This window comes from Balaenoptera ricei, chromosome 3, assembly GCF_028023285.1.
Source record: "Balaenoptera ricei isolate mBalRic1 chromosome 3, mBalRic1.hap2, whole genome shotgun sequence".
NCBI classification, from domain to species: Eukaryota; Metazoa; Chordata; class Mammalia; order Artiodactyla; family Balaenopteridae; genus Balaenoptera; species Balaenoptera ricei.
Window position 1 is genome coordinate 60,730,356 of NC_082641.1, and position 13,200 is coordinate 60,743,555.

Sequence of the window (13,200 nt, forward strand, 5' to 3'; positions counted from 1 at the left end):
TGTTTACAGTTTTTGCATTGCACACAAGTCTTGGACCATAGCTGTATTTAGTAAGTTATATTCACAAAGTAAAATATCTGGGCTGTATTCTAAGTTTCCTGATGTTGTCTTTCAAGAAGCAGTATAATGAATTGGTTAATGTGCAGATTTCAGAGTGACATTTGGGTTCAGATTTAGGGGGGGCGTTCAAATTTTTTCCACTTATATATGATCTTGGGCAAGATATTTCATCTTTCTTGATATCTGACTCGGTTTTTTTTTTTTAAAAAGATGATAACTCTTTGGGTTATGGGAAGAATAAATAAAACGTTTTAAAGCTCCACGCCCTAAACTAATAGAATTGCAGTAATTATTTATTATTATATCTCCGATCGCTTTCCAGAAAGTTTGTACCAGTAGTTTACAACTGTTCACACATACTGGGGAGAAGATTGTATAGCTGAGAACCTACAGGCCGGATTCTAGACACCAGTGGAGGGCATAAAACATTGGAAGATTCCAGGGAGGTGTGACTTATGGCTCCTCTCATGCTCACCCTTGGTCCCTGGATACCAAAGGCTCCACGGCTCTACATTTTCCTGCTTAAACATTTCTTTTAAAGCATATATATTTCTGTAATCCCCACTTAGGTATTGACTATCCTGAATACCTTTAGCTTTTTGTTTTTTCCAGTATATGAATATTATTCCAGAAAAAAGTTTAAGTCAAAGTATTGTTAAAGCACTATTAAATATTTAACCCTTGAACCACTTGAACTAAGGTATCAGCCAAAAACCATAATACTGAACATATATTAGCTGTTGTCTCTCACTCCCCTCCCAACCAAATGATGAAGCTTATGACCAGCCTTTTGCCTAATGTGCACAGTAATGTTAAAAGTAAGTACAAGTTTTGGGTTTTTTTTCTTTTTCTCATTTATTTATGTATATATGTATGTATTTTTTTTGGCTGCATTGGGTCTTCGTTGCTGCGCGTGGGTTTTCTCTAGTTGCGGCAAGCACGGGCTTCTCTTCATTGTGGTACGTGGGCTTCTCATTGCGGTGGCTTCTCTTGGGGAGCACGAGCTCTAGGCACGTGGGCTTCAGTAGTTGTGGCACACAGGCTAAGTAGTTGTGGCTTGGGGGCTCTAGAGCGCAGGCTCAGTAGTTGTGGCGCACGGGCTTAGTTGCTCCACGGCGTGTGGGATCTTCCCGGACCAGGGATGGAACCCTTGTCCCCTGCATTGGCAGGCGGATTCTTAACCACCGTGCCCATGTTTTGGGTTTTAAATTTTTTATTTTATAGGCTTTATGCAATGTCTGCCTATCTAGAAATTTTAATACACGTACATATATATATATATTTTTTTGTATTTGTGTTTCTGTATATGCCAAGCCAGCTGTCTCTCCAGGTATATTCTAATATCAGTATGATACCTCCTAGGTAGATGATTAATTGGTCCAAACCTAAATAGAAGTACAGTAAATACCTGATTGGTGCCTGGAGTTAGGAAGAATTATGAAGAGCATATATTTAAGCAACAGTGTAGTCTGTGAAGTAATTAACAAATTTTTTTCAAAATTTCTTTCAAAATAATTTTCAAAAGTTAATCAGACATCTTACAGATTGTGCTACAAAGTTTGCAGACATTCTTATATCCATAAATGCCTCAGGCGGTTCCACTTATTTCTATTTTCCTTATCCTATGTTTAAGAAACATAGAGGAAGAAGGGTTAAAATAATGCATTAAATATCGTTTTCTAAGAAATAACTCACCAAAGAGATTCTTGGAAAAATTTGTTTAAAGAGAAGGGAGGGACTTCCCTGGTGTCGCAGTGGTTAGAAATCCGCCTGCCAGTGCAGGGGACACGGGTTCCATCCCTGGTTCGGGAAGATCTCACATGCCACAGAGCAACTAAGCCCATGTGCCACAACTACTGAGCCTGCGAGCCACAGCTACTGAGCCCACGTGCCACACCTACTGAAGCCTGCACACGTAGAGCCCTTACTCCGCAGCAAGAGAAGCCACCAAAATGAGAAGCCCGCGCACCGCAATGAAGAGTAGCCCCTGCTTGCTGCAACTAGAGAAAGCCTGCACGCAGCAACCAAGACCCAATGCAGCCAAAAATAAATAAATAAATTTATTTTAAAAAATACATAGATAGATAAATAGATAAAAAAGAAGGCAACCATGTGAGTGACATCTGGGCACCAGCCATCTGCTAGGTTCCATACTGGTGCTGTTTCATTTAATCCTCCATAACTCCTGAACTAGTGGCATCCTAACATCGGTGAGAATATGAGACTTACTGCCTAGGAAACTGAGGGACTTTGCCTGATTCACCATGTGGAACCAGGTCTGGAAAGTACTTGATGCTCAAAAATATTAATTGGATTAATTAATCTGTCAAGGTTACACATCTGGTGAGCGAATAGCCCAGATTCAAACTTGGGGACATGCTAATAATAATTGTGGTTAATGTTTGCCAGGCTCTTACTATGTGCCGGGCACAGTGCTAAATATATTATACAGATTCTCATTTACTCCTTACAAAAGCCCTCCAAGGGTAGATAGTTTAAGTATCTTTATTTTACAGAGAAATCACTGGTATTATGCTAGAACTAGGATTTGAACTCAGAAAGTGTGAGCCCAAATGCCATGATTTTAGTCACCAAATTGTACTGCTTTTATCAGTTACCTGTCATTTCATCAATATTACCAAGTGATTTGGGAAAAAGGAGTTCCATGGTCAAAAAAAATTGGGGGGAAACATTGCGTTAAAAAGTAAACTTGGTTCCTGACTTCAGGAATTCTCTGAGCTTTCAGGATGCTAATGCAACTTATGAATCCTCAAGAGAAGACATAGAATGCAACATTTTCTAAGTTCATTTGGCCCCCTTTCCCACCAGGACAGTATTAGCATCTCACTGAGCCAGTATTCTGTGGAACACAGTTCGTGAAATGCTTGCCAAATTCGACAGAGGGTTGCTGTATCATCTCCTTCCTAAAGAGGAGGATGAGAAAGAGGTCCTCAAAAGCCTGCTCCGTGCCTGTTAGGTCTTGGAGTCATATATTGCTTCTTTTCATGGTATTGTAAGTCTGTGTTTTAAAGAAAATAATTAGCATTATTTTAATATTTCACATCATTTTCTTATAGTGAACCAAACAAATTTTATATGAGAGAAGGATGGGGGCCCATGGATGCCTGCCTCAGTTGTGTAATATGTGTTTTTCTACATCCCTGTTCCCCTGAGCTAATTAGGCTGCTAGAATTGTGGTGACAGTTTTTTTGTTTTTGTTTTCTTAATTGAATATAGTTGATTTACAGTGTTTTAGGTGTATAGCAAAGTGATCCAGTTTTTTAATATGTGTGTGTGTGTATACTTTTTCAGATTCTTTTCCATTATAGATTACAAGATATTGAATATAGTTCCCCATGCTATATAGTAGGTCCTTGTTGTTTATTTTATGTATAGTAGCGTGTATCTATTAATCCCAAATTCCTAATTTATTCCCTCCCCTCCTCGTTGTGACAGTTTTGCCTCAGCCTCCAGTGAATGGAAAGGTTTACCGTGAGAACTTAATCTAATCCTGACTTCTGACATTTTACTTCTTATTGGCACAAAAGGTGACCAGTTACACTGTACACATAAAAATATCTGGTCGTGGGCTTCCCTGGTGGTGCAGTGGTTGAGAGTCCGCCTGCCAATGCAGGGGACACGGGTTCGAGCCCTGGTCTGGGAAGATCCCACATGCCGCGGAGCAACTAGGCCCGTGAGCCACAACTACTGAGCCTGCGCGTCTGGAGCCTGTGCTCCGCAACAAGAGAGGCCGCGATAGTGAGAGGCCCGCACACCGCGATGAAGAGTGGCCCCCGCTTGCCACAACTAGAGAAAGCCCTCGCCCAGAAACGAAGACCCAACACAGCCAAAAAAAAAAAAAAAAAAAAAAAAAAAAATCTGGTCGTTGTTTTTATTCTTTTGTAAAATATTTCATATGCTGATTTTCAAAATGTTTCAGGAGAGAAATTGACTTGTAGTACTTGAAAGTTCATGGATTAAGGCACTACATTAAAACAGGGTTTGTGCAGAAAAAACACACTTTCTGTTTCTAGGCCAGCAGCTCTACTTTGGGGACATTTATTTCATACAGTGCTGTATGATAGAGACCAAGATTTATAGTTGGAGATTTTCTGAATAACAACTCAGATAGCAAATGCCTCAGTGAAACAACTTTCCTGTGCTCTGCAAAGCAAAAAGTAGCACAATAGAATGGATGGTTTGTCTCCAGATTTCTGCGAGGTGGTATTTTGGGTTTTGGTTTTGTTTTGTTTTGTTTGTTTGTTTTCGGTTCTCTTGCAAGACAAAATGACATTAATTATTTTTCTTTTTGGCCTTAACCTAAAATTGGAAAAATTTTACCTTTCTCTCCCCTTCATCCTTCTCCCAGTATCCTCCCCTGCCACACATCCCTCCTCTCCCAGTCTCACTTGGAACGGACCTGGTACTTTTACACACAGAGCTACTTATGAAAACCATCTCAACTCAAAAAACAAAAAACAAAAAAAAACAAATTTGAAGACAGTCTGCTTGAATGATAGAAAGGAAATTCCTTTTACCTCCATTTTGTTGTGCCTGGTAAGTGATTCAGATCTTCCTTCTGCAGAGAGAAGAGAATGCAAGCAATACTAATACAAAAGAGTCCCGATTCCCGCCCCCCACCCCGCCCCCCCGAAAGGAAAATGAGGTTCTGCGACAACCTTGAAGATGCTCATAAGGAATGGCTTCACCTCTGGTTTGGGATGAGATGTTCACATATTGGTGTTGAGGTTCAGTACGAGCAACCAATGGAAGGAACAGGGAAGAAGCAGTAAATGCGAGGGCAGCAGGAGGAGACACAGGCCAATTCTGGTTTTCTGTGGGTTTTCAGGTCAAATTGAAGACAGTCTTTTTAACCAATGGTGCTGAGACAACTGGATGTCCCCATTCAAAAGAATGAATTTGGACGCTTACCTCTCACCAGTACAAAAAATTAACTCAAAATGGATAAAAGATATAAATATAAGAGTTGAAACTATGAGGCTCTTAGAAGAAAACATAGGTATTTGTGACCTTCAGTTAAGCAGTGGTTTCTTAAATATGACATCAAAGTACAAGGAAAAAAAGAATAGATAAATGGGGGACTTCCCTGGTGGTCCAGTGGTTAAGACTTCACCTTCCAATGTAGGGGGTGCAGGTTCGATCCCTGGTTGGGGAGCTAAGATCCCACATGCCTTGCAGCCAAAAAACCAAAACATAAAACAGAAGCAATATTGTAACAAATTCAATAAAGACTTTAAAAAAAAAAGAATAGATAAATGGGACTTCATCAAAATTACAACCTTTTTGTGCTTCAAAAGACACCATCAAGAAAGCAAAAAGATAACCCACAGAATGAAGAAATATTTTCAAATCATGTACCTGATAAGGGATTTGTATACCAACTATATAAAGAACTCTTATAACTCAATTATTTAAAAAAACCCAGCTAAAACATGGGCAATGGATTTGAAAAGACATTTCTCTAAATAAGATATGCAAATGGGCAATAAGCACATAAAAAGATACTCAATATCATTAGCCATCAGAGAAATGAAAATCAAAACCATAATGAGATGCCACTTTGCATCTGCTTAGGATGGCTATAATCAAAAAGACAGCTGAGTGTTGGCAAGGAGCTGGGGAAATTAGAATCCTCACACACTGCTGATGGGAATGTAAAATGTTGCAGCTGCTTTGGAAAAGTCTGGAAGTTCCAAAAAAGATGAAACATAGAGTTACCTTATGACCCAGCAATTCTACTCCTAGGTATATACACAAGAAAAAGCAGAACATATGTCCTTGCAAAAACTTACACACTAATGTTTACAGCAGCATTATTCACAGTAGCCAAATAGTGGGAAAAACCCAAATGTCCCTAAACTGATAAGTAAAATATGATATATATCTATACAGCAGAATATTATTCAGCAATGAAAAGGAACGCAGTGCTAATATATCCTACACGATAGATGAACCTTGAAAACATTATGGTAAGTGAAAGAAGCTAGTCACAGACGGCCATGTATTTTATGGTTCCATTTATATGAAATGTCCAGAATAAGCAGATCTATAAACAGAGAGTAGATTAGTGGGTTGGAAAATTGGGAGTAAATGGGGAATATTGTAAATGAGTTGTAGGGCTTCTTTTTGGAGTGATGAAAATGTTCTAAAATTGTTAAGTGATGGTCTCACAACCCTGTGACTATGGTAAAAGTCACTGCATTATACATCTTAAAAGAGTGTATGGTGTGTGAATTCTCTCTCAATAAAGCTGTTACTAAACACAACAAAATCATATAATTAGTGTCGTTCAGAACTCCATTTATAATTTTAGATTCTTGGACTAAAACTCAGCTCAGAGTTTTAAGTGACCTCTTCCAGGGCATCGAGCTAGTGATTGGAAATCCAGACTTCCTGAACATCAGGCCAGTTGTTTTCTGTATTGTGATTGTGACAAGAAGTTGGACCCCAACAGACCATAAAAATCACACTTAATGAATTTTATTGGTTTGGCTGGGTAACACTAGCTTTGTAACAGATAAGCCACTGAGGCTGAGGTTGGCAGTAGAAGTTTAATTCTTTTTCAGGTAAGATTCAGTAGCTTAAGGCGAGGATGAGGGGGTACAGGAGGCTCTGTACCACACAGATAACCCAGGTCCCTGGGTTACTCAGGGACCCAGGCTGACGGGAGATCTTCCATCTTCTCTTTCAAGGTCGCCCTGGGCTTTAGCATCCTGCTAGCAGACGGGGGGAGGGGAGAGTGGAGGCTTTTGAAACATAGATCCAAAGGATATTCAGCCCACGTGATGACTGGGTACTAGTTTAGAAGCTTGCATATCATGGTCCCTGCTTCCCTGTGAGGTAGTTTAATACCCTGAGAGCGGCGTTAGGGAGTCAGCCTAGCTGGTTATTCTGGGGCAGAGTTTACTGACTGTTTCAGAAGAATGGTCTTGCTATCATCAGTCAATCTTTATTGATCGTATACTGACTAATAATTGATAAGTTTCCAAGCTGTATATTATGAGGAGACCCTTTGAGGTCCTGCCTTGTCTTGCCAGAGTTCTCGAGGTGGTGACCCCATTTAGACAGACTCTAAGCTTCCCATACCCAGCACCCAGCTGCAACAGCACCCGCAAGACGCAGCCGAGGCTGTCTGTCACTTACAGTTGTGAGGTAGGTGACTGACAAAGAGGGAGTTCCAAGGGAATAAATGGAACCCTAGGACGTTTACTCAACTTTGACAGCGAATGTACTATGCTCTGACCTTACACTGAAGAGTGAAAGCGTCTGCATCTCCAAACCATGGGGCCTTTACTCCTACTCTGGAAGAAGCCTGGAGTGTCCTGTTACCACTTTTATTTTACACTAGGCTGTGAGGCTGCCTTCTTCTGTTTGAGTCTCAGAGTTAAAAATTGGAATTTGAGGGGCTTTTTAAAAAAAAATTTTATTGAAGCACAAATGATTTACAATGTTAATTTCTGCTGTGCAGCAAAGTGATTCAGTTATACATACACATATTCTTTTTCATATTCTTTTCCATTATGGTTTATCACAGGATATTGAATATCCTGTGCTATACAGTAGGACCTTGTGGTTTATTTATTCTGTATGTAATAGTTTGCATCTGCTAATCCCAGACTCCTAGTCCATCCCTCCCCCACGCCCCTCTACCTTGGGAACCACAAGCCTATTCTCTCTCATTTTTTAAAATAAATTTATTTATTTATTTTTATTTGTTTATTTTTAGCTGCATTGGGTCTCCGTTGCTGTGCACGGGCTTTCTCTAGTTGCGGCGAGCAGGAGCTACTCTTCGTTGCGGTGCACAGGCTTCTCATTGCAGTGTCTTCTCTTGCTGCGGAGCACGGGCTCTCAGCACATGGGCTTCAGTAGTTGGGACACGCAGGCTCAGTAGTTGCGGCTCACGGGCTCTAGAGCGCAGGCTCAGTAGTTGTGGCGCACGGGCTTCGTTGCTCCGCGGCATCACAAGCCTGTTTTCTATATCTGTGAGTCTGTTTCTGTTTTGTAGATAAGTTCATTTGTGTCATACTTTAGATTCCACATATAAGTGATATCATATGGTATTTGTCTTTCTCTTTCTGACTTACTTCAATTTAGTAAAAATTATAATCTCTAGGTCCACGCATGTTGCTGCAAATGGCATTATTTCATTATTTTTTATGGCCGAGTAATATTCCATTGTATATATGTACCACATACATATTCTTTATCCACTCATCTGTCGATGGACATTTAGGTTGCTTCCATGTCTTGGCTGTTGTAAATAGTGCTGCTATGAGCATAGGGGTACATGTATCTTTTTGAATTAAAGTTCTTTCCGGATATATACCCAGAAGTGGGATTGCTGGATGGTATGGCAACTCTATTTTTAGTTTTTTGAGGAACCTCCATACTGTTTTCCATAGCGGCTGCACCAGTTTACATTCCCACCCACAATGTAGGAGGGTTCCTAGAGGAGCTTTTTGATGTCTTTCAATTAGTAGCTCTATGGTCTTGGCTTTTCTGGGCCTCAGATTAGCATCTGCAAGTGGTGATCCTAATAGCACCTTTCCTTATGGGGTGGGCTCGAGGATTAAATGATAATCCCCATCAAGTATTAAATCCAGGTTCTAGAATAAAATAGTGCTAATAAACACTAGTTACCATTGATGGTAATAGCATTTTCTTTTGACTTTCAAGGTAGTGAAACATTGATGCCTAATGTTGCAAAAATGCTACATTTACAAGTCATTGGCAGTGTCCGAAAAGATGTTATGATGTAACTGTGATGCTTGGAAAACGTTTTTCATAAGCAGTCAGAATCTTTCATTTAATAACAATCTGTTGGGTACCCACTATCTGTAAATACATTTGCAGGACAAAGGGATTATGAAAAGGAGGAAGAGATGGCTTTTGCCTTTGAGTACTTCATGATGTCATATGCATTAGCAATGGCTACATTTTAAATAGGCTATAGTTAACCTAAGTTTTTAGAATAGTTAGTGTTTTCAGCTAACTACACATATATTCTAACACAGACAAAAATTAAGGTGATTATCTTTTTAAAAAGTAAGCCCAAGTCTAAAATATCACACTTCAGAGTTGTTTTTATTTTAGCTTCCTGCTCCTTGGTCCCAAATGTCAATTTATCTCCCCCACTCCTACTACAAATTGTCAATTTACCTCTCTCCCACCCTTCATACATCTACCCCCGATTACAGGATTGTTATAAAGTAGTTATATACTGTTGTGTTCAAAACAATTTTGTACATTTTTTCAAGATAATTATTTGAAAACAGGTTTGTTTTAATGTGAAGTAGCATAATGCTGTAATTTGTAGTTTATTTAGATTAGAAACTTGGTCTAGTGCAGTGGCTTTTAATTTGGCCAGATTTTTATCAAAAAGGCAACGTTGTTATTGATTTCTTACATTTTTAAAAATTCACCAAGACTTTGGTACTCTTACGTTCATTTGAAGCCCTTGTTTGTTATGTGAAAGCAAACTTGTCATCTCATTTTATCAGTTCCTTGTTCTCCCAGTTTCCCCAGTCCCCCTAGGATGTTAGACCTGGGAGAGACCTTAACATCCCATCCTTCTCATCTCCTGCCCCTTTAGCAGAGGAGAAAAATGAGGCCCAGAGAGGTTAGGGGGCATGCCTGGGGTCACACAGTGGATGTGGGGCTGAGTCCTCCCTCTGCAAGGGACCCCTCTCCCTGGCTGGGAATATTCTCTTTCCTTTGACCCCCTCCTGCACTTTCTAAGCTGTCACCGAGTCTTGTTACCGTTTCCTTGAAATGCCTCTTGTTTTCCTCCCTTCCCATTTCTTCCTGCCTCATCCAGTCCCTCAACTCCTCACAACGGGAAAGGCTGACGGAGTGCTTATCTTTGGGGCCTCCATCACACAAGATTACTTTTCTCTAATTACCACTGTCAGCCTGTCACTCCTCTGCTGCGAAGCTGCCAGGAGCTCCCTGCTTCCTGTGGCAACAGACGTCATCACTTCTCCTCTTACGCCAGCTCCTTCAGAACTTCACTTCACTGTGTGTGCTCAGCTTTATTCCTTTCTTCCCATGAACCCCAAAGGCCCAGAGTCTTCTCTGGGTTTGCTCCGTGAATCAGCCATGTTTCCTTTATGGCTTTAGTATGTCCTGCTCCCCAGCTCCGAAGCGCTTCCCCTGCCTTTCCAAATACTCCCCTTTTCTAGGCCAAATCCAGATCCCACCACCTTCTCATTGTTTTCCCTATTACTCCAGTGATAATCCAATGATCCCCTTTATTCCCCAACTTTTTCTTCTTATGCACTAACATGTAGCATTGGGCAGAATAGCCTCTCTTACATGGCTCTCTGGTTTTTCCCCACAATTGTGCTGCCTTCTCAATTATGTTTAATGCTCTTTGAAGGCAGGGCTTATGTTCATGTTTTTCTCATATACTCCACGTTTTACATCGCCTAAATAAGTGGTCGGTAAATACTCCTTGCTTATCAGGGACTCTTTGAGCTTTTAAAAGACATTGGCTAGAGCTGCAAGCCATTGAGACGTTTTACAGTGTTCACTGCTTGGATCAGGTTGTTAACACTGCAGAACAGCCCTCTCCCGACTGCCAAGTGTCGATGGGATCGGCGCTGTTGTTGTTAATGATCTTCTGGGGGGACTGGCTATATAGGTGTGGAGCTCACACGCATAGTTGGTGATTGGGCGGTGGGTTCGTGGCAGGGAGGTGAGAGCTTGCACCCCTGCCTCTTGGGTCTTACAGTAGGGAAGAGTTCTTCAAGAATGGGTAGGAAGCGCATTATTCTCTGAGCTCCACAGATTCTCAGCACACCAGTGTGAAATGGGAACTGGCCTGGCTCCCCTCCCACTGTGTGTTTTTGAGCCAGTAATGACCTTGGTGCTCTCTTTTCTACGATACTGGCACAATGTCCTAAGATTTAATCTCATCTTTTTCAGAATCCAGTAAATAGCTTCCCAAAAAAGGTAAGCATGCTGTAATAAGTTCCTGGTATTGGAAAAAGGAATGTGTCTTAGTTAAAGAAGACAGCGTCTGCTTTCTGAATTGCACTGTCCCTTTTCCATGCTTTCTACCTTTCCTGGTAGTCATTTCCAGACTGAGGCAACTGCAAATTTTACTGCACCTGGGACTACACTCTCCCCACAGCATAACCCCTACAAGAATGTCCTCCACTAAGGGCTCATAAACTTGGAACTGTTTTTTTCTGTAATGTCAGCAAGACTCATTCCACCCATACAAATACGGTCTGGCCTTTTTCCTCTTTGGCGCAAAAGAGAATTGGCAGAGACTCTGATAAAAAGTGAAGTTGACAAGCTCTGGCTTGGAAGTGAGTTCAGTGCCTCTGGGCTTGTCGTCCCCCTTGTTCCTGTGTGTTCTGAATTCTTGTCCCACCCAGAAAGTTCTCTCTTTCCATCTGTGACACCTAAAGATGTTTCACATCCTGCTCCCTTTGTTAATGTCTCCATCACAGGTAGTAAGATACTGCATCTCTTCATTTATAGAAAGTTACTGAACTGGAGTCACCTTAAGGTTTTTTTAATCCCTGTAGGTGGATGGAAGTCTGCTTAGTTGAAGAATTGCCACCAACCACTGAACTGGAAGAAGGGCTCCGGAACGGAGTTTACCTTGCAAAGTTAGCCAAGTTTTTTGCCCCCAAAATGGTATCGGAGAAAAAGATCTATGATGTGGAACAAACACGTTATAAGGTAACTGAGATCTAATTGGTTCTGGCCTCCAGCTCAAAGTGAAAGTTCAGTCTTTCCCTTCCTTTCCTTTCTTTTAGTGTTTCTATAAGGATTTTGTGGGAGATGGGGTGTGGGGAAAGGGGATGTCCTTGGTCTTTTAAGCCTGTTAATAATCATTCCTGAGGCAGCAGCAATTTTAAAATCAAAGCATTTTTCTATTTCTGGTCTGAGGCCGAGAGACCTCTGCTTTGTGGGGCTTCCCAACTCCCACCCCCATTATTCCTTCATGGAGGTCATTTTATTAGTGCTAGTGACTGTAAGAGTGGGGGGCCCTCTACCCCCTGCTTTTTTCACCATCAACACAGTTTATTACTCCCCTTGTTCTCATCAAGGAATAAAGTACCCAACTGGGACTTGAACTTATGGCCCTAAAGAGTTAGGCCCAAGGTGATTTAAAAAAAAAATTCTGATATTGAATAGTCAGGAACTCCTTTCCCTTTGGTGTTTAAAGCAAATTAAGACTACCCTTTTTATATGGAACTAGTTTTAAGAATTATTTCATGGCTAATCTGGGAAGGCATATGGGTGAGAAAACCAAACCAAAATAAATACCAATCTTGTATTAATGGAAAAAAATCTGATATTTTACAGATACATGTTTAAGTATTTTCAGGTAAAGTGATACATCTATGATTTGCTTCAAAATAACTGGGAGGAGGGTGGACAGATGATTCAAGACTGGCCATGAGTTCATAGTTGTTGAGATTAGATGAGGCATGCAAATGAGTTCATTATACTATTCTGTCCAATTTTTATGTTTGAAATTTTCCATTAAAAAGTAAAGGAGGAAAAAGTAAACACCAGCCTGAAAGACCCCTTCATTATATGTGTCTTCAAAAGGGAATTTTAAAATGTGTGCTGTTCCCTCCTGGAACATGTGATCCGTTCTCCACTTCGGGTCAGGGTTTCTAAAGCTTCTTTGAAACTTGATTCTTTATTTTCTTAATATATTGTATTTGGCTTTTTATATCAGTATTTTTTATCTGCAGATTTTCAAGTATCCTTAAAAGTTATTTCTCTTAAAATTTCAAGGGTAACATTAAGTATAGTTGAAAATGGAATGATTTTCCATTTATTGCATGTCACACTACCCTTCAGTTGTTATTGAGACAAAATTTATTTTTAAAATATGTATATTGAATTCAGAGCAAATGTTTGAGTAATGGTTTATGCTAACAGTAGACAAGATGAATTGACATCTTTTTTGACAACTCTCTTTTCATCATCTAGCCTAAAAGGGAATTGAGCAAAAGTTTCTGCCTTGAATAACGTTATGAATAAAAGTGTTTGCATATCTTAAAATAAGTTTGAGTTTATTAAGTCATGTGTTTATTAACTCTAGATGTTTTTCCCTAGAGGAAGTTTTTGGCCTTTTGGAAGACTTAA

The 13,200-nt window shown here is 40.3% G+C and overlaps 1 protein-coding gene across 2 annotated transcripts in view; it reads left to right on the forward strand.

The window, feature by feature from the left end:
- The window catches only part of IQGAP2 (IQ motif containing GTPase activating protein 2), a 295,945-nt gene that overhangs the window by 131,135 nt on the left and 151,610 nt on the right, over positions 1-13,200 (forward strand). For both annotated transcript variants that reach the window (XM_059916596.1, XM_059916597.1), the window contains one exon: positions 11,619-11,775. In XM_059916596.1, coding sequence (XP_059772579.1) covers positions 11,619-11,775 — 157 coding nt within the window. The remainder of the gene's footprint in view (positions 1-11,618; positions 11,776-13,200) is intronic.